We start from the raw sequence: 21437 nt of genomic DNA on the forward strand, positions 1-21437 counted from the left end.
CTCCCTGCTGCTGTTACTGGTGCTGCACCTCTGTGCTGGAGCGGAGAGGAGGGAGGTGATGGGGGCGGGGGGAGAAGAGGTGGAGAAGAGCCAGATAAATATATAAATTCCACACAAACTGTTAAAATCTGCTCTGAGAGTCAATTTTGACTTTTAGGCTCATGAACCATTAATAAAAATCTCCTTATACTCAAATGGCTCTCAAATGCCGTGATAGCGGATTACAAACTCCTAATGGAGATACTGTATGATCAAATATTCTCTAAGCAGTAAGGTCTAACGTACCGGGGGTGGCCGGGCCACCTGATTATCAGCTTATTGGCAAATACTTCTTAGTGCGGGATGTGCCGAAAAGAAAGCATCTTCCTTGGCACAGTCCCTTTTCTGTTATTCATTTAAACATTCATTCCCAATCTAGGAATGGCATTGTGTGGTCTGGGGACCGTAGGATGACCCGTGACAATGATGTCCTCACATGTGGGGTCACATACCACACCATCACGGGGCTTGACGCTGATTTCTGGTGTTTCTCTGACATCTTCCTTGGTCTCAAACACCTCCTGGCAACAGCCCTTGCCAGGACCAAGCCACTGTACATTATGTATAATTACCCGGTAATTAGATTTGGAAGGCTGAGGTAACGTCGTTGTCGGGAGAGCGTGAGAGAAGGAGGTGCCTCTGCGAGACCAGAGACCTCCCTACAGAGATCCCTATGGAGTTAATTGCTGCAAAAAACGGACTGTATTTCTGTTGTTTTCTGTTTTCAAGGAGGAACTGGCTCTCTCCCTGCCTCCCCTCACATTCTCACAGGTAGGGACCCTGATATTTATTCTCATGTGGATGCTGGTAATGAGAGATGCAATATTTCTGCTGTTGGTTAGAAAATGCATCGTCCTCTGCAGGGAGCAACTTGCCAGCAGAGCCCTGTGCCCTGGGAGGGACTAGTACCAGGCTGGAGAGGAGGGAGTTTACAGCCTACTCAGAGGTTCTTTAACTCTCACTTTGCTGAAGTAATGACACAAGAGAGCTTTCAAGACTTGGAGCATTTTTTGTTTTCCCAAAGGGGCTGTGAGGTCGGGGAACCTGCCTGGCAGAGGAGTACCTGGGAAAATCTTGTCAATATATGAGCTATCCAAGGGAAAGCTGAGATTATTTGAGTATTTTGGTGAGTGCAGAGTACTACATGGAAGACAAAAATGTATGTTTATCCTTCCAGCAACAATTCCCATGCTGACAGGTTAAAATAAGATGAATTCAAAGTGGACACCAGAGACAAATATATTATCAGCTGAAACAAATTGCCTTAGGGCATGGAAGATAAGCAAGATTGCTGAAGTATTGCAGTGAAATAATCATCCGGGTTACTCAGGACTATGTACAAGACCAGGTGATCACTGTGAACATTTTCTTGTTGGTCATCTTTGAACATGGTGACTCACACAGATCAGAGTGTTGGTGATATGGGTGGGCTGTGCAGTTGTGATTGGTATTACGGCAGGATTTCCAGGCTCTTGGATCACAGAATCACAGAATCACAGAATCACAGAATGTTAGGGACTGGAAGGAACCTCGAAAGATCATCTAGTCCAATCCCCCCGTTGGAGCAGGAACACCTAGACGATGTTACTCAGGAAGGCATCCAGGATCTCCAGGCTCGTGGCTCATTCAAGACAATTGTGGCAGAAGCACAGCACGTTGTCTGTGTCTGGTCTTTCCCAGGTGAGTGGAAGAGGTCATCTGAAGTGGAATGAGGACTGCTAGCATAACACTGGGATCCCAAAAGGTAACCCAGTCTTGGCAAATGTCTTGCAAGGATTTCCTCGAGCAGTTTGGGTCAGCCCTACTGCACCACTGCTTTTTCTTTTTCTTCTTTTTTTTTTTTTTTTTTTGGCTGCTCTCTCTCACACTGCCTCCTCGCCATGGGGACAGGGGACACAGTGCCAACCCCTCCAGGTGCGCAAACTCTGTCTCCTCCTGCAGGTACTGCCAGGGGTGAATTAAACTGCTAAAGGCTGCCAAAGCTCGATTCTGACTCGTGGCCTCCCATACCAATAGGAAGAAAGGTGACTGCAGAAGAGATCACAGCAGGGACATCTGAGTTTCTTTCCTTGTGTTTTTTGGGGTGCTTTTGGCATTTTTCAGAGTGTCAATGCCTGAATGTATCATCCAGGTCTTCTGCAAGTCTGTGACATTGCAAGGGATGGTGATGGATTGAGTGAAATTTAGTAATAAGTGGTGTGCTGGAGCTATCTGGAGTTTGGTGGAAACAACTGTGCAGATGCAGAGCTCATCCTATGGCATTACACTGGTTCCTACATAACTGAGACCAAAATTAGAACCCCACTATATGTATTTAATCACTTGTATTGGTGCAACCACATTAAAATAGTCCCTATACGTCTAATTTCCTGGGGAAAATCCTAGCCTCTGATATCTCATTTTTTACATTGATGACATCACTTGGGAGTGAGGGTCTATTAAGGCTCCCCTCATCACTGTACTATTGGGTCAGACTGGAAAAATCAAAGGCAAAAAGAGCATCAAGTAGCACCCTGGGCTGCTAGGGGTATGCTAAGGGTCCCTCCCTGCCAGGGTGACTCTGCAGCACCGATTTCTTACATGCATATGGGGCCTATAAACAACACAGAAAGGCCATCATAGCTTAGGACCCATCTACATGGCTTTTATGCTTCTCTGCGGTGCCTTAGTGACTTCGACCTTTGCATGGATACTGCAGTAAACAGTCATTATTACCTGGCCACAGCCTTTAATGTTTGGTGTGAGATGTCTGGTCCTTTCTAAGACATCTTGGAGGCTGAGATTTTCTAAATCCAGGAGCTGAACTTTGCAGAGGGTATTCTTAGTCCAGCTGGGAAGGAGATGAGCAGAAAGGGCTCAGGGACAAGGGCAGTGCTCACTGCTGACAGGGTCTGGAGGACCATGGATGGTAGGGACAGAAGCAATTTGCTTTGCAAGTCTGTGTTGGCCTGAGGATTAGCTCCATCTATGATGTGTTTGTGAGAAATTTTTGGCATCAGGATGATAAGGTGCTTGGCAAGGGACTCAAACAAGGGGCCTTCCTGCAACCCTTCTGGGTGATGGGACTGTTGGAGCAAGCCCAGAGGAGGCCACAAAGATTATCAGCAGTTTGGAGCACCTTCCCTATGAGGACAGGCTGAGAGAATTGAGGCTGCTCAGCCTGGAGAAGAGAAGGCTCAGGAGAGACCTTATGGTGGCCTCTCAGTACTTAAGGGTGCTACAGAAAAGAAGGGGAGGGACTCTTTATCAGGGAGCATTGTTGTAGGATGAGGGGTAATATTTGCAAATTGAAGGAGAGTGAATTTAGATTAGATATTGGGAAGAAATTATTTCCTGTGAGGGTGGTGAGACACTGGCACAGGTTGCCCTGAGAAGTTGTGGATGCCTCTCCCTGGAAGTGTCCGAGGCCAGGCTGGACGGGACTTTGAGAAACCTGCTCTGCTGGGAGGTGTCCCTGCCCATGGTGAGAGGTTGGAACTGGATGATCTCAAAAGCCCCTTCCAACCCAAACTGTTCTATGGTTGTATGATTCTGTGCCATGCAGGATCACGTGGGGGTGGTTTGGATGAGATGACTCACGACGTTGGTGTTCCTGTGTCAGATGCAGCCCCTCAGCGGAGCATGGGGCAAATCAACCAGCTGTTGTCTGGCACTTGGTCACAGAGGAGTTGAGGTGTTGTAAATGCGGGAGACGGGCTGAGCTGCGTGAAGAGGGAGAGTGTGAGACAAATCAGCCGTGTGACTCCCTGGCAGGACCAAATATATGTAGGGCTCCTCACATTCAGAGAAACCAGCAACTCTCATATTGGGGTCATACTGGGAATCTGTGATTGTAACTGTCCCCTATCAGTATTAACAAACAGCCTCTTTACTCACTCCATAGTTTAATAGAAAGTGATTAGATATTATGCAGAGTCAAATTACTCATGGAGACTAGGTATGATGTGCTTATTTTTTATTTGCCTTCAAATCACAAAAATCACAGAAGCGTTAATTCCAGACCCAGCCATACCAGCCTGTTGTGGGAGCTTTAAAATTAAAGCAATCACAAGCCTGCCCTTAGGTTTCCAGTGACTTATGCAAGAAACCAAACACAGGAGAACAAAAGGACAAATGAAAAACTGAGATTTCAGGCTGGAATTCAGCCCTCTCTTGGTTTGTACGAGGAGTGACGGGATGGAGTCAACTTTCCTGTGTGAGGAGCAGGGAGGGAGGGGATTGTCCTGATCAGATCTAATTTCCTACCTGTTTACTGTAGGCATTTGCATAATGATCACCCTGCAAAGAGCTGTTAGCATATGCTTACACTGATTTTTGAATCCGTTAAAACACAAAATGGGTGCAGACTGCTGCTGTTTACAGCACATCTCTTCTTCCTGATTGCATCCCAGGGGATGGGGCCAGTGCCTGCCCCCACTACCTGAGGCGGCTGGCAGCCTCTTCAGATGGCATCAGGACAGGACGCAGAGAGATAAACACAAATTGTTTTATTGCCATCCATAAGGAAATATAAGAGATCTGCAATGGGATCTTTTAGGGGTCATTTTCTATTTCAGTTCCTTGCTCTGTACTGGAAGAAAGAGACTTCTCTGATACCCCATATTCCTGATCCAGGCTCTAGCACGGTGTCAGCAGCTAATGGATTTTTGAAACTGCGCAAATCAGAAGAGAGACAAGGACAGCGGACAGTTATTGGAACTCAAGCAGGGTATGTGCTTCGCCAGAACTTTCACCAAAGCAGAACTTCATGTATAAAGTGATGATTTACAGACCCTCACCCTAATGCGGTGGGAAGTTGAGCTTATTTGAGAATCATTTGTTTTCAGTGAGGACAGGCACACATGTGCCATTGTTTTGGGAGAGTTTACCGTCAGCTGAATGACAAAAAAAGATAAAGGAGGGGGATGCAAGGCAGACACAACCGTGCTATTGCCAAAGGGTGGCAGAGGGTTGCAAGGTTTGAGTATCCAAGCAGCGAGGTGTCAGCAAACAAACTCAAGCTGCTTTACCTTTCAGCAGATCTGTTCATTGCTTTGCTTCAAAAAACAGGGTGGTGATGCCTTTCCCCACCTCCCCCTTTTCAGCTTCTCCCACGTCTGTTTTCACAGGTTGGCAGCCTCCAGCAGCAGTCATGCATGTTCCTCTAGCTGCTATGTGCTGAAGAGTTATGACCCCTCCACATCCACATCTTTTTTAAGGGAGGCATTTTAGTAGCCTGGGTGACTTCGACAGCGTAGAGGCCAATTGCACATGGAGCTGTGCCAGTAGATCTCTGACGGGATGAGAACACTCAGGAAAGAGCACAGGAAGGAGGTCAGAGGCAGTAACTTCACCCCTGGGATGGAGCTGCCCAACACATTGCAAAGGCTTACTGCTCTGGGTACATTTGTTCTTGAAAAATTCACGTTGGCTGCTTCTTGTTGCACAATATTCTGCATAAACTCCATAGTCACAGAATGGAAAAGTCACAGAACAATTCAAGTTTAAAGGGACATTTGAAGGTCCCCAGACCTAGATCCAGCTCAAAGGGAAGATAATTTCAAAGTTAAATCACATTGCTTCAGCCAAATTTTGAATATTTTTGAATATTTTTGAATATCTCCAAGGATAAGAGATTCCTCTCAGATTTTCTGGTCCCTGTCCCAGAGCTTAACTGCTCATACGGAGGAGAGTTTTTTCCTATCTGTCCCCTGTTGCGTCTTGTGTCTGTGACTGAAAGGGAGCCTGAGGGATTGCTGTCATCTCCCAGGCAAGCCCAAGGAGAGATCATTTGCCTCAGCTCCCCTGACTGCTGCTCTCTCCTGCTTTGTGTCCACAGCACAGAAGTACATCTTGATTTGGAGGATAAGGGGTTATGAATAACATCCTGTTGTATGAAGTGGTAGGTCCAGATGGTATTTTGCTCTGTCTTGTTTTGTGAAGCTGTGAAGCCCCTTTGAGCAATCCCATAGTATGTCCCATAGCAGGGACATTTGTGAGCCTCCTTTGGCAGCTGCTGCAGCTGGGCTTTGTCCTCTTGGACCCACCTCTCTTCCACACCAAACATGTCCTAATGATCCTTCATGGTGTCTGGAAGTCCTCTGGGAAAATTGTGAGGGATTCCCATCACACCAGGCTGGCCCAAGGACAGCAGAGATGGTCTCACTGTCTTGTATGTGGGGGTGACAGAGTGACATTTGTCTCTTCACTGTGTCCTCAGTCCACATTTCCCAGCAGTGGTGACACTGAGGTGTTAAGTGACTGTTCCCCATCACTTCTGTGGAGCTTTTTTGCTTTCTGCTGTGTCATACGTGGGACATTGATGCTGTCCTTTGTAGGATCATAGAATGCTCAGGGTTGGAAGGCACCTCTCGAGATCATCCAGTCCAACCCCCTGCCAGAGCAGGATCACCCAGGGCAGCCACACAGGAATGCGTCCAGGTGGATTTGGAAAGTCTCCAGAGCAGGAGACTCCACACCCTCTCTGGGCAGCCTGGGCCAGGGCTCTGTCACACCCACAGTGTAACAGTGGAGTCGTTGCTGTGGGATTGGTTCTGCTGCTCAGCACCCTGTCCCACGCCCTGGCCACGGCTCACAGGTGAGCCTGTTCCTAATTAGGGACTCGGTGGTGTCTGCATGGCAACGTTGTCATCTCAAGAGTTCCTACTTGTACAATACAAGTACCTCTTGTCTCCTCTCCTCTTGGTTTTGTCTAACAAATGGTACCTCCTTCTGTTGGGGTTGCTTCAGCTCATCAAATACCTTTATCATCTGCTTCAGGATCCCTGGCAGGATTCCTGGGGATGGTGTTTCACTCACTCCTCTTCCCTTTTCCCCATAAGACTGTTAAGATTTCTATTTTCTCATATTCATCTCCATGGCCAGCTGCCTGTGCAGATGCTCCTGTGCTTGTAGGAGGTTCTTTGTCTAGAAATCCAGCATTTCCAGTGGTCTGAGACCTGCCTGTTTGCTTTCTTCAGTAGCTGCTGAATGTTCTCCTGCCTGTCATTACCCTGTGCTTGCCATGAGTCACACTGAATGGTGGCACCCATTACATTTTTTTTGCCTTGGGCTGGATACAAACAAGCCAGGAGATCACATTTTAGCAACCTGGGCAGTTTTTAATTAAGTGACTAATTTCCAGTGGCACTTGCTAGAGTGGTCATCCCGAGGGGGGTTCCCAAGGCTGCTTCCAAATGCCATCGTCCAATATCTCCAAGCCGCCATGGAGGCTGACCCATCCTACGTCTCTTTTGGTTTCCTGATAGCATTTAAAAAACGTATATTGCTAAACCAGCTTTGACTCCCCCTGGCAGCGTGGCACAAGCAGGGAAGTTACAAACCACTTATGAGCTGCTGGCAGAAATCCCACCATCCCTGTTTGACCAACAAGGCATGGGGACGCTATGGGTCGGATGGACCTCCCGTGGGATCATTCTGGGATCAGCCAGGTGTCTCAGGCACATCTTGAGCCTCCGAAGGTGAGTTACTACTGATAACTTCAAACCTGTTCTTCCTCCCTGGCAGTCAGGGCTGGCAATTCAAAATCCAACAGCCGGGAAAAGGGGCAGCTCTGGGAAGCTGCTGTTTTGCTGCCATCACTCCGCAGCTGCAGCGACTGGCGCAAGAGCCCGGCTCTCATGCTGGAACCACACGTTGCTTTCTCATTATGCAACTGCTGTATTTTAATAGAAACCTCTTTTTAGGCAGTCTTAAAAACAGTTGGATTTTTTTTCCTCCTTCTGTCAAATGACCAACTTAATAATTCACTAGTTGTGCTGGGATTAGGCACTTTGGGCCACACTCTGGATTTCTTATCTTTAATGTAGTTCTCGACGACATCTTCTGCACTTAATCCCCTGACAAAACTCCCTTTGATTCCCGCGACAGTCGCTCACAGAGATCAAACGCAGAACGTTGCTCTGTCAGGTAGAGCCGGGCAAATAATTTGTGACAAATAATTTACCCACAGACTTTCTCCTCATTTTCTGAGCACAAATTGTCCATTTGGTTGAGGCTCGGGACTGCCGATGGATTTGTTTCTGGCTACACGAGTCTGAGTTCAATGACTCACTCATAAGAAAGAGCCTGCAAAAAACATTTAAAGAGCTTCAGCATTGACGATGCTTTGACCTCGTTCAGCATCAGCTTCGGTTTTCAGCGGTGCTGAGCCCATTTCACCCCACCAGTGACATCAATGCACAACAGCAGCGCTCGTGAGTCATCACGCTGTATTTCTGTACCAGATTGGAAGAGAGCCGAGACTTGCAGTGCAAATAATCTCTAATATCAACTTAAAATATCCCGTTCGGGGGATGAGCTGTAATGTATGCACCTGATATGAGTTTTATCACTTTCCTTTGCAAGAATAGTCACCGAAAACCAAGCAGAGGCGCAGAGGATGCGCAGAGATAAAGGGACCTGGTTTCCATGTGGGATTGGCTGTGGCAGGGATGACGGGCACCAACCTCTCCAGCAGTGTTAGCCAGACCTGTCTGCACCCCACATCACATTACTGGCGAGAGAACAAGTGCCCAGTTTTTATTTTGCACTGCTCTAGCCTCCATGCCAGTTTAATCATTTAATGGAACATTAACGGCACCTCCGTGGGTGCTATATTAATGCAATCTGGGTGGTTTAGGTAGAGAAAAAATTAGGAATTAGTATTTATGAGGAAATAGCCATCAGAAAGTTCTGTTATAGACTGATTTGAGTGATAGTTATGGCTGCAATTTTACAGGCAGGCATGTTTTATCTTGCAATTTGTGTCAATTTGAGATTTATTTTTTTTCCTCCCTTTTTCGAAAATTACATGCCTGCAACTCTTGAAAAAGCACAAAGGTGGGAACTTCGAGGTCTCCACCTATTTTCCAAACAGCCCCAGTAACGCCTGCAGGGAGCAGAGAGCAGTGCTGCCTTACCAGGGCCCACAGAGACGCTTCATTAACCCAATTAAGCAGGTGGATGGAGAGGGTCTCTCTGATAATTTACACCTTACTAATGAAGTGTGTGACTCTTAATCTCCTCCAAACAAGATACACTCATGAAACACTGGTGCAAGGAAAGGGGAAATTAATTAGGTGAAAAAACTATGAGATTATAGCAGAGGGATTCCAAGGAGGCAACTGTAACATGGCTGCTGATTCATTTGTGCCTGTCTTAAATTAGTGTCTGAGCTGTCAAGTAAATAAGACCCAGCATTATTTTGGCTTAAAAGACATTCTCACCAGGCCCAGCATGAGGCACCTTATTTTACTGCATGACACACCATTTTCCATGCCCCAGCTGCCTGAACGGCCCTGAGAGGGGAAAAAAACCAGGCTGAGCAAAGCCTGGCCTTTTTTCTGTGTCTAGCAAAGAGTTAGAAGGAGCTGCTTATTCTATGCAAATATTTTCCAAGTTGCAATAATTCCATGTCATGTAAATATCCGGCTGCCAAGCCTGCATCTGGGCTGTGGTGGGATGGTGGGGAAGTGGTGTTTTGCTGAGGAGCAGTCGTCCCACCAAAATGGGACCAGCTCTGCTAAATGAGAAAGGGACCTGGGGGTTCTAGCGGGCAGCAGGATGGCCATGAGCCAGCAATGTGCCCTCATGGCCAAGAAGGCCAATGTCATCCTGGGGTGTGTTAGAAGGGGAGTAGCTAGTAGGTTGAGAGAGGTCCTCCTGCCCCTCTACTCTGCCCTGGTGAGGCCACGTCTGGAATATTGTGTCCAGTTCTGGGCCCCTCAGCTCAAGAGAGACAGGGAACTGCTGGACAGAGTCCAGCACAGAGCCATGAAGATGATGGAGGGATGGAACATCTCCCTGGTGATGAAAGGCTGAACGAGCTGGGTCTCTTTAGCTTGGAGAAGAGGGGGCTGAGGGGTGACCTCATTCATGTTTATAAATATGTCAAGGGAGAGTGTCAGGAGGATGGAGCCAGGCTCTTTCCAGTGATGTCCAATGACAGGACAAGGGGAAATGGGTACAAGCTTGAACATAGGAGGTTCCGCAAAAATATTGGAAAAATCTTTTATCCTGTGAGGGTGACAGAGCCCTGGCCCAGGCTGCCCAGGGAGGTTGTGGAGTCTCCTGCTCTGGAGACATTCAAAACCCACCTGGACGCGTTCCTGTGTGACCTACTGTAGGTGATCCTACTCTGGCAGGGGGGCTGGACTAGATGATGTTTTGAGGTGCCTTCCAACCCCGAGCATTCTGTGATTCTGTGATTCTGTGATTCTGTGAAATGCTTGACATTTGCTTCAGCCCAGTGGTGGGGCAACATGGAAAGGACAGTTTGAGCAGTTGCTTCGGATGATGCTGAGTGAAAGCCTGGAGGCAAACTCTTTATGGCACAGTAGTGGGTTAATCAACCCAATGCGCACATTGGCATTCGTGACAGAGCAGAGCAGTTTGAATTGCAGTCCGCGAGATCTTCAGCAACCTGCTCAAAGCAGGGTTCTCCTAGCCTCCAGCAGCATTAGAAGACCCTTGCATGGGTTCTTGTCCAGCTTGAGGGCTGATTCTCCTCAAATTAGGTGTGAACATGGCTCAGAAGCTGTCTATTTTTGTCCCAAAGAGCTTGTTGGGAAGACACTGTTCATCTTGTGGTTGCGTCTGGTAACTCTGCATCCGAAGAATGGGTTCTTCAAGGTTTCCAGAGTGAGGATGCCACGAAAAACCCATGTTGTCAGTTAAAATGAACTGCAAGATCCCCAGAGTAACAGATCTGAGCAGATTTAACGTCGGAAATTGTATTTTGTCCTAAAAGGAACTCAATGAATCCAAGGATTTCAAAGCTTTTGGCAAACATGAATTAAATCAGCAATTAATTAAGCTCTGTGGCACTCCTGTTTGATAAACAAGAGATACATTACGATCAGTCAGTATTGCCAACTGCAAACATTCACAAACTGTGAGTCCAGCTCCCAAAAATTATGACATTGGCTTAAAAAATCACGAGATTAAAACCCCAAATTGTTGCATTTTCTTTATCCACCATCTGGCTTCTCAGCCTCTAGGGTAAACACGCCTCGTGTTTTCAACTACGAGGGCTAGCCACTTACTTAAAAACATGAAAACTGAGATCCTTGTGCTTCATAATGACTCCAGCAGCTGAGGCTTTAGGAAAAATACTAGAAATCCTAAGACTCATTGTAAAATCAGAGGAATTTGCAATACCGATCACTTAAAAGGAAAATGTTTTGGGCTCAGCAGGTATTTCTGTTTGCAGCAACCCCAGCGCAGGAGCTGTGAGGACTGTCCTTCCTGGTGGAGATGGCAGGAGAATTTACGTGGATGAAATACAATTACAGGGGCAGGATATCGTGTAGTCCTTGCTGGAATTTAGCCAGGGCATGACAGATCAACACACCAGTTCTCAGGAAAACTCTTCTGGGATTGTTAATTATTAGAAATGATTGCTCCAGTCTCTTTGGAAGACGATCGCGGGCAATACCACGGCAGCAGGCACTGCTCGGGGGGGCAATAACTTTGCACCACACCACAGATGTGAATGTCACCCCCAGAAACCCCGCTCCTCCGGTTCTGCAGCCCTGACAGACAGTGTGTGTCAGGAAAATCCTGTCTCAGGCTGATCCGACTTAGCTCGTGAGACAGGGCCATTTTGGTGGCAGGGCTGGCAGCCACCGCATTACTGTCTGGAGAAGAATTTACACTGCAGTGGGAATGGCAAATTATCCGGGGGGAAAGTAGCTGCAGCAGGGCCATGCCCAGCCGAAACCAGGAAAACAGATTTCAAACTAATGTAAACAGCTTGGGTTTATCACCGGTTTCGCAGGTTCAAAAATAAATATCACCGGTTTTGCAGTTCAAAAGTTGGTTATTTTCTACTGGCACTTCAAAAATGTAGTTTTCCAGTGACCTTGAAAACCACTTTAAATATATTTTTTAGCAATTTAAAAACCTGAGGTTAATAAAAGAGAATCAGAAAAAGAAAGGAAGTTTCAATTCTTTAAGCAGGTCTATTTGTCAAGGAAGAGAAGATGAACTTGCAGCCACCTGAGCACCCAAGCATATGTATTTGAGAGAAAACTAGCTCTAATGTCTTCACCGTCGCAGGATCCTCACTGGGCATCAAGAAGCTGTTTTCTCCAAGGAAGAACATTATAGCTGTGCTTAGGATAGACTCTGATCTTTGCACCTAAACCTATTTAAAGTGACACTAAGGGCTTTTGTACTGCTGTGAAATTACCTTGGACCAGTGAGAGCCTGTGGAAATCGAAGCAGAAACAGCTTGAGAAAGCTATGGACAAATTCATGCAGTGAGCACCAGCCAGGGCTATTTCAGCAAAAAAAGATACAGCCTCTGACCTGGAAAGCCCAGGGAACAGAGGTGATAAGAGGGAGCCTGGCCTTATTTATATGGTTTTTCTCTAAGCCTCTCTACTATGTGGACCTTCAGACCAACCCACACCTGGTCACTTGAGTTGTCCTGTCCCTCAGGAATCCACCCCCATCACCAGGAGGAGCTCCCAACCACCTAGGGCAGTGGGCAGGAGAAGCAATGCAGGTGCAGAAAAATATTGGTTAACGTGGGAGCTGTGGACCTCAAGATGCCGCCTTCCATTTGGACGTCTCCCTATTTTTCAGCTAATGTTTGCATATTGGGTTTTGAATTTCCAAGGGTTACACTAAATAGGTATTTGGGGCTCAGTAATTATGTAAACGCTGTATTCCTGACTCTAGTAGTGCCCGTGCCCTGACGACAGAGCCAAGTGCCTTATCAAGTTGCTTGCTTTCTCCAAAAGCTGTACCAGCAGGTTGTGTATAGGTTAAACATGGCAGCTCTCAGGAGTTATTTTATCCTGTGTGCAAACCTGGTTTATAAAGCTTATCAAGAAGAAAGGCTTGGTATCACAGTCTAGTACTGATAATTAATCCTGGAGACAGTGCGGATTTAGGTTCATTGGGGCTGACTTCAAATTAAAAAGTCACTATTAGCATGTGAAACAGACACCATATGTTGTGTATTAACACTGTAGATGTTACAGAATGTTGTGTATTTTTTGTTTTAATTAAGATAGCTATAGATACGTCCTTTTCAATAGGCACTTCTTTGGTTATCTGTCTGTATTTCTCTCACATAAAGCAGTGTCCATTACAAATGGTGGCAAATGTCTTCAACAGAGATTGCTATTTGTAAGCACATGCCGTAGAGATGAAGTCTTTATTTACATATTTATTTGTACATATAAAAATATACTTGTTTGTATGTGTATTTATTTTATGTGCTTTTACTACACTTAGAACACAACACTCATCAATACACACACACACACACACACACACACACACACACACACAATTGAAGAGGATCGACATAGATATATCAAAAACTGTGATATATTTGCACATATAAATAACTCAAAATACAGTGGGAAAGCTGTCTAAGGATGTATTTGGCAGTATCCTGTAAAACCTCATTGTACTGGGAGTTAATACAATATTCTCAGTGTCTTCAGTCATCTGAAATTTGAGTTTAAAGTTTTTGCACAATCACAGTCAACACAAAATGCAGCAGGAAATCGCCATTAGTCAAATGTGTTCGTCTAATCCCACTGCAAAATGGAGCTTTTTCATTTTTATCCTGCCACGGGTTAGTTTGTGATTTCATATGTCAGATACATCAAGTCTGCCAAGGAGAGAAGATGGGCAAGAACAAATTAAAAATAGAGACTCCGTCGCCTCGGGGGAAGTAGAGAGGGCAGGTCTTTGTGGAGAACAGTAATAATGATCTCATTTAAGAGAGTTTCTGGGTTTGATTCTTTGCTGCCCTTCCTTATAGTTAATTACTCCCTGGCAAATTGAGGGCCTAACCAGCAAGTCCAAATGAATACGTATTCACCCTTCTCTGCTGAAACTGCGTAGGGAGAGCGCAAGGAGGGAGACATCAGCCCGTGTCCTCTGTCACCTTCATGCCAGGAGTGAGAGCAGACAACAAAAACCTGTCATTTCTTTCTCTCACTCCTTCAGTCCTTGTCTCGTCTGGTTTCTCACTCTGTCCCACCTTCTTCTCTTGAATCCTCTCCCTCCATTGGTGTGACCACTGGGATAAATACAGCAACAGCCCCTCTCTTCCCAGAGGCTCATGCTTGAGAGGATATTGGTGTGTGCCACACTCCGCTGGTCGATCTGTCTTCCAGTAATTATTTCTAATGGCTGTTGTTGTTTTTCCTGCAGAAACCGTAATGCAGCCCCTTTTGTATCATTGACTGAAGCCTGTTGTTTCTGTAAGAAAAACAATAGGCCCACAGATGAGGACTGCATATTACGGTTCTACTAGCACAGCAGGCTTTTGCTATTGGTACCAATCCTATCCATTCCTGGCACCTTTCCCCCTTTACTCCTGGTAATTAATCTTTTCATGAATGCTGTCACGTTTAGAGTAATTTCATTAAGTTTCTGTTTCCTACATTTACGTAACTCGCTGCATCTCTCCCCTGCCCCATCAGCTGGAGGGATGTAGGGGTACCCGATGCCGGGCGGTGGGTTCGCTCTCCGCTTCTCTGTGGAACATATTTTCCCATAAATGAAGTCACATACAGATGACAGACAAGCAGCAGCTTACTTCAGACAGCCTGAAAGGGGCAAAATTGAGCCATCAAAAATTAGGAAAAGTCCCTGTGAATGGAGTCCATGGAATGTGATCCCTGTTTCCCATATATATTTACGTACCAAGGGCTTGATAGGAAAGGGCTTACATGCTTCATGTAGTATAAAACATTTTTTCACATAAAACATCGTAGATTTCTTAAACTAAGGACATTGGTTTGGGACGATCAGATCCTCCTGCCATACGCTGATGCTCTTCTTTCCTCCTCCTCGACAAACCTCCAACCCACCTCCCACAAAATGTGCCAGCTTCAAACCGTTTCTATAAAGCAGGAGGCTTTTTGGCTAGGGAAAGGAGAAAAGAGGTTTAAAGCCACTTTTGCTGATATCGTTCCCCAGTTATTCCCTATTTTGAAAGGGAGTTGGGCCCAATGGTTACAGACAGAGTGAGGCAGCATATTCGCAGGGTGCAGCAGCGGGGTGAGAGACAAAAGCTTGTATTCCCAGCCCTGCCTCAAGTGACCTTGTGCAACCTCTTAATTACTGCAATTACTTGCCTCCTGAGATGACATTATTAGGCCGTGCTCGGTAATAAGGGCTGTGAAGTTCACGGAATTATTCGCGCCGGTTGGTGAAAGAGCAGGGAGTAAAACACCCGTCCATCTTGTGGCTTCCAAACCATCTCGGGGTCAAGAGGGGATGGCCATTGGCTCTTCTTGGAAATTCAGAGTTGGTTGGTTTATATTTGGGACTGGGATTTTTGCAGCATGGTACCAGCACTGCAGGACGGAGGATGTGCCAAAGAGCAATGCTGCGATGTAGATGCACCTAAATATGTTTTACTGGAGACAGAAAACAGTAACTGTCTCTCTCCAGTACTGTCCCTCTGCCAAATTCCAGGTTTCTCCCTCAAATCAAACATGAGCACTCCTAAATGGTAAAATACTAATTATAAAATATGAAAGGGTTAAAACCGACAGCTGCTGGAGCAATTTTTATCATTAGCAACATGAATTCAAAACTCCAAGACGCTGGGGCACTTTACTGTCCTTGGAAAAAAAAGAAAAAAAAACACCACAGAAGACCAAACAACTGAAACCAGAAAGAATCACAGAATTCATCCTGAGGCAGACAATAAACATCAAGGATCTGAAGTGAAGTATTTAGTTACTGAGAAGCAAGAGCAACTGAAAACAGGAAACTAAATGGGAAAAAAATCAAACAATCTTAACTGTAATCATTAGTACCTACAACGACAGATGTAACTGCATTTGCCTGTAGCTGAGGGTGCTGGGATGGAGCAACAGCCCTCCTGCCTTGATGTTTGCGCCATGTGTGAAAATGCAGCTGTCACTGAACACCTTCTGCTTCTGCCGTGGTCAGTTTTGACCTGGTGGTCCTTCGTTTGGCTGAAACAACCCACAAGGATGCCAACACTCCCTTGCTACCAGCTCTAATCCAAGCCCAGAGTTCCCAGTCCTGAAAGAGGGCTGTGTCCTTCAGCTCAGGCTGATCTGCGATGGGCAGGAGGTCTGTTCTTGCACCCCTGCACAGGGACCCACCGGGAACATGAGAATCCTCCTGGCAGCTCCTCTGCTCTGCACCGAACACTGCTGCATGATTAGCAACCGGTGAGGAATGTCCAGGGAAGGCTTAGAGGGCAGGGGGGTGTCAAAAGAGCAAAGTGGAGGAGAAGGACGTGTTTGGCTTATCTCCACGGGCAGGGATGTCAGTCTGTCCTCTGCAGCAGGTTTGGATATGGAGAGGCCACAGAAAAACTCGTCTCCTTGATTTCAGAGTGGAAGGAGGTACCATGGCAAACAAGGCAAGCGGAAAGGGAAAAGCATGAGACACTCGCTGTGGGCTGCAGGGAGTGGGTTTTGGTGTCTTTCATTCCCTTGTGAATAATTCAGCTGCTCTGTGTGTGCATTTGGTTGAGCTCTTCTCCGCCACTGCAGTCTGAGGAAGAAATCCCGCCCTTCCTCCAACATCTTCCTTGCAATTGCATTATGCTACATTGGTTTTTTTTTCTATTTGGGGCTTTTTTTTCCCTTTTTTTTTTCTTCTTTTAGTCCACTGACACCTCTGTAATAGAGGAGGTAAAATATTTTCATTATCTTCTCCCCAGAATGTGGAAATCTTCAAAGAGGAGGTAGGAGGGAGGTTAGCTCCTCTAGCCTCATTTCCCTACCGCTGCCATTCCTTGGCTGTTCATCACAAAATGAGTCCACACGCCCATTGCATCGTGGCATTGAGCCCATTGTATGTTTTGCCTTCTCTTTTTTTTTTTCCTAAAGTTATTTCACGTTGCAAACCTGGCGATTATTTCATGCTGTTTAAACTATATTTGTAGTCTTTGATCATACATAAGTAGACTGAAGTAAACTGCTGATAGAGTGAAGATATTGTTCTCCGTGTTTCTCCTCTCGCTTTGTTCATTACATTATGCCTATAAGCTTGCATAAAACGTTCATTGTGGCAACGCGCCTTTGTTATTAATTCTTGCGGTGCTACGTCTTTTCATGAAACATAGTTCATTCACAAATGGAGTGATTTGGTAACTTATGCTGGTGTGTATTTTACACATAACATGGACATGTGCAACACACAATTACATGCATCCCGAACACATAGTTACTTGTGTAAACACAGGGACAAAACCATCATGTCCTATTTACGTTCAGTAAAATATCGATAATTGACATTGCAGGGCTCATTTTCCAACAAAAATCTTGTTCACTATGGACATATTTTGCTGCCTTGGGACCTGGCCCAACAGCAGAGACACACAACACCAGGTAGTAATATCCATCCTGGGAATTCAAGGCAAGACACGTACGACAGCCCAGGATATCCCACACGATGCCTGCGTGGTTCCTTGTCATCGGTGTTGTTATTTATGAGGAGGTGGAGGAGTTAAATGGACACCTGCATCATGCAGCAAGGAGACAGGAGGAGGGAACTGGCTCATGGTGCTTGAACCCCAGCCTGGTTTTTGCTGGCTTCGTTTATAAATCACATGCATTAGGACGTATCCGTGTTAGACGTTTCAGCCCCTTTTCAAAGAGAACAGGTACCTAACCTCACCAACTGCCCTCGTTTAGTGGGAGACAGATGTCTCGTTCCCAGGTTTCTCCACAAATCACAGCTAGTCACTCCATCAAGTAATTAAAAAACTGTTTGTATGCAGGACAAGGCTAAGCTTCTCGCCAGCATTGACTCTGTTCCATTCTTGTACATTTACTGTGTGCAGAATATAAAGATGTGATTTGTGTATGATTTCCCCGTTACTCCAATACATCCTCATCCTACTTTTCTTCCTTTATAATCTATATTAGTCTAGTTACCACAAAAGAGAGAAAAACCCAAAAACCTCCTTTCCCCCTCACTCTGCAAACAACAGCAATCTTCCCCCTCCAGCTCAAATCCAGTTGAGCAGGGCAGGTGAAATAGGAGGGCAGATCATATGTGCGATGACACAAAACTACGTCCCCCTGAGTGAGGTGACTGGGGGAGCTATGCCCAAGAAGGAAACCAGGTGATCCCTTCCAACTCATGAAGAAAATAATTGATGGTAACTTCAGAGAGTGCCAGGAGAAGAGCGGCACCATGTGAGCATCAATCTCAACCAAAACTAGGAAGGCTTTTAGAAGTGAGACCTTCAAGAAATGGTAGGGGAGCTCAACGCTCAACCCCCCTGGTCCCATGGTGGCCACCATCCTTACTAGTGACAATATCTGAATGACCTGAATTGTCAGCAAGGATCTCTTCCACTGCTAAAAGGAGGAGAAACCCATGAAGAAGATGCTGCTGCCACGTCGTATCTGGAATGATGACCACTGGACAATACATTGCCCTCACCAGGATATGTTGGGATCCAGAGAGGAGCTCTGCAGGCAGATGAGAAAAGAAAGTGAAGCTATGGGAACACCTGAACTGATAAAGGCACAACAGAGGGAGGCAGGCGAACATGTCCCACCCTGCCTGCAATATGCAGCCACTTACCATGGGAAGTCTGTGGACCTGCACCACAGGGTTGGCCGCAGCACCTCCATCCCATCCAGCCCCGACAGCTCCATTCTTTTGGCTCCATTTACAGGATCTGCACTGCCAATGGCTGGGACTGGGTGCTCCAAAGTTCTTCTCTCCATTGGCTCTCGCCTGTTACAGGTGTTCCCCATAGCTTCTTCTTTGTCACTTGTGGAGGGTTTTTCCAACCCTAAATGTTTTCTTTTTGATGTGTGGGGCAACCGGTACTCAGTGATGCATTCCAGTAACCCAAGTTGTAACCTGCAAGGTGTTTTTTAGAGCCCCAAACACTTCCTTCGAAGGCGTCTTCTCTTTCAGCCTTGGTAAATATAGAGTATCCAATTGCAAAATGCTGATTTGTGCAGCATGGAAAAGGCTTTTTTCCCCCTGACTTTTATTATATACAATTGATTATACACCATTTTTCTCTCCTTCTGAAACCTGCACAATTGGACTCGTGTTGCCAGAAGAACCTGCTGTTACCCAGCCCCAGGGAGAAGGAACAGAGAACAGGAAGAAAGCCACATTTTAAAGCTCTTAAAAGTTTCAAAAAAACATTTTTCTATAAAACATCTTGTAGCTGTATGTACCAGCAGCCTCGCAACTGTCACACAGTATTGGGGCAACCACAAGCAGTCTGTGTGCATTTCTGTGTAACCACTTCCTCGCAGAGGTGATCTTGCTGCTCTTTCCTCTCCCAGGCCACTGTTTTCTCTCAGGTTACCAGTATATTTTTGCACCTCACAACCTGCTAAGCTGAGGAACACAACATTCCTCAGTGGACTAGATATGACTGGGAACCAACCAAAAATCAGGAAAGGAATGAGTCTGCCGGATCTTGCCTTCACGCAGGGTTTGACTCCTGATCTGGAGGCTATGAAAGGACAGAGGTTGTCTAACAGCAGAGACATGGCAGAAGAAAGAAAATCAAGCCAGGGACATGCCCCAGGTAATTTTTAGCCATGGTGGTTGGGTCATGCCTCCTCAGACAGTTCTGGCTGCACGGCACAAGCTCCAGGCTCTCTGCCACCTCACTGCACTTGGTGCAGATGGGCCAGCAAAAAGCAAGGACACAGTAGGACGTGCAGTATTAATCGCCTGGGATGAGCAAGGAAAGAGAATGTGCGATATTTCTTGGGTTGTCAGAAATGCAGCATAGGCTGGATGAGTGCCCTCGCTCAGCCCTCCCCGCTGGCCATGAGCACAGAGGAGCTGGTGGCTGTGCCACAACCAGCAATGGGGACTATCAGGACTTCCTGGCTCTGCACAAGGAACATATAGCACATAGTATATATGCACATCGGCGACCACCTGCAGCCCTGCTCCCAGCTGGGCTGAGTTAGAGTCACCTCACCATAAGGTCCCTGTCTCCATCCTGCTGACACAAAGCCGTCAGGTGACTAATCCTCACTGAGCATCAGGTGAGCCCAGTTGAACTGCGGAGCATTACAGCAGGTGGAAATGAGTTGAGCCTCCAAATGCCGCTGAGAGGAAAGGGAGGATGCTAAAAATATTAAACTCACGTAGAACAGGAGACATCCTTTTCAGTACAGGGTTTCAGAGACTGGATGAACATTTGGGTGGCTATTAGGGATTATTTTTTTACGTATATGAAGAAAGAGCCTAATGCAGAGACCGTGTGTAAGACCCAAACTGTGAGCATTTCTGTGGCCAGAAGCCCCCAAACTCTCCATCTCTGGATGAAACTCACCATCCCTGGATGTGTTTAAGTGTCGCTTGGATGTGGTGTTGGGTGCTATGGTTTAGGGGTGAACTTGTAGCATAGGGTTAATGGTTGGACTCGATGTTCCCAAGGGTCTTTTCCAACCTGAATTGTTCTATGATTCTATGATCCTCTCATCACAATTATATATAAATATATATGCACATACACTATCCTTCTTAGCAATGAAAATTTCCATTGCTAGGAGCCCCCAAATTGTCCTGTGGTGATGATTATGTTGAAATACACACACGCAAATAAATAAATCTTATTCTCAAAGGACAAAAAGCCCAGGATTTTCTCTTTTTTTTTTTTCCAGACTATTATGTCTGAGAAATCATTATGATTTCCTGAATTATTGCTGCATGGATCAGCATTACAGCAGTCTTTGCACATCTCGGTCTCACTGCCCAAGAATGTAACAGCACTTAATGTGACTTAGCTATTTTTTTTTGGTGACTGAGAAATGCTAAGCAATTGGGAAGGAGCAGTAAATACACGCTGCTGGTACAGAGAGTAGCCTTCCGAAAAGGATTTCAGGGTTGAATCCTGTCTCTGTTTACACTGTGTAAATCAGGTGTAACTCCAGTAAAGCTGATAGAGGTAGCCTGGTGTCAAACCCACGCGGATAAAAGGATCAGGCCCCCTAAGCTTTAAAGTTATGAGTCTTTTCAAACTGCAGATCTACTGTCAACATTTCAGTGATTACTTCTCTTTTTTTTTTTCCCAACACACAAACATAAAATAGTAACAAGATTATCAGATTAAAGAGCCAAAGAACAGCCAGTTTATTATACTGCTGCGTCTAAAACACTCAGATCTTATAGGTTTCCTTCTTACTCCACATCCTGAAGGGGCAGATTGGTATGTTTGTTTTTATTTGGGTTTATTTCTTTTTAATGGCAGCCTAGCATAGCTATGTAGGAAAAAACCCCAGCCATAATATTATGAATTGCAGTGTGCAGTCTGCAAGAAAAAACGACTCCCAGACCCCCAAACCAACCCTTCTGAACATTTCAACTTAAAAAAATAAAAATATCTTTGCTTTCTTTCTGTCAGTCCCCACGAGGAAGAAATGACAGGACAAACGGAGTGAAAAGGACAGAGCTGTTTA

The 21437-nt window shown here is 45.8% G+C and overlaps 1 protein-coding gene across 1 annotated transcript in view; it reads left to right on the plus strand.

The window, feature by feature from the left end:
• The first annotated feature begins 449 nt into the window (after nucleotides 1–449).
• The window catches only part of LOC104276655, a 34398-nt gene continuing 13410 nt past the window's right edge, over nucleotides 450–21437 (plus strand). Inside the window, 8 exon segments of the mRNA XM_009873060.1 lie at nucleotides 450–614; nucleotides 769–810; nucleotides 1608–1719; nucleotides 4654–4747; nucleotides 7335–7499; nucleotides 18210–18346; nucleotides 18398–18606; nucleotides 19453–19549. Of these exon segments, the coding sequence (XP_009871362.1) occupies nucleotides 450–614; nucleotides 769–810; nucleotides 1608–1719; nucleotides 4654–4747; nucleotides 7335–7499; nucleotides 18210–18346; nucleotides 18398–18606; nucleotides 19453–19549 (1021 nt within the window).

The sequence above is a fragment of the Apaloderma vittatum genome, unplaced genomic scaffold (genome assembly GCF_000703405.1).
Source record: "Apaloderma vittatum isolate BGI_N311 unplaced genomic scaffold, ASM70340v1 scaffold10527, whole genome shotgun sequence".
NCBI lineage: Eukaryota > Metazoa > Chordata > Aves > Trogoniformes > Trogonidae > Apaloderma > Apaloderma vittatum.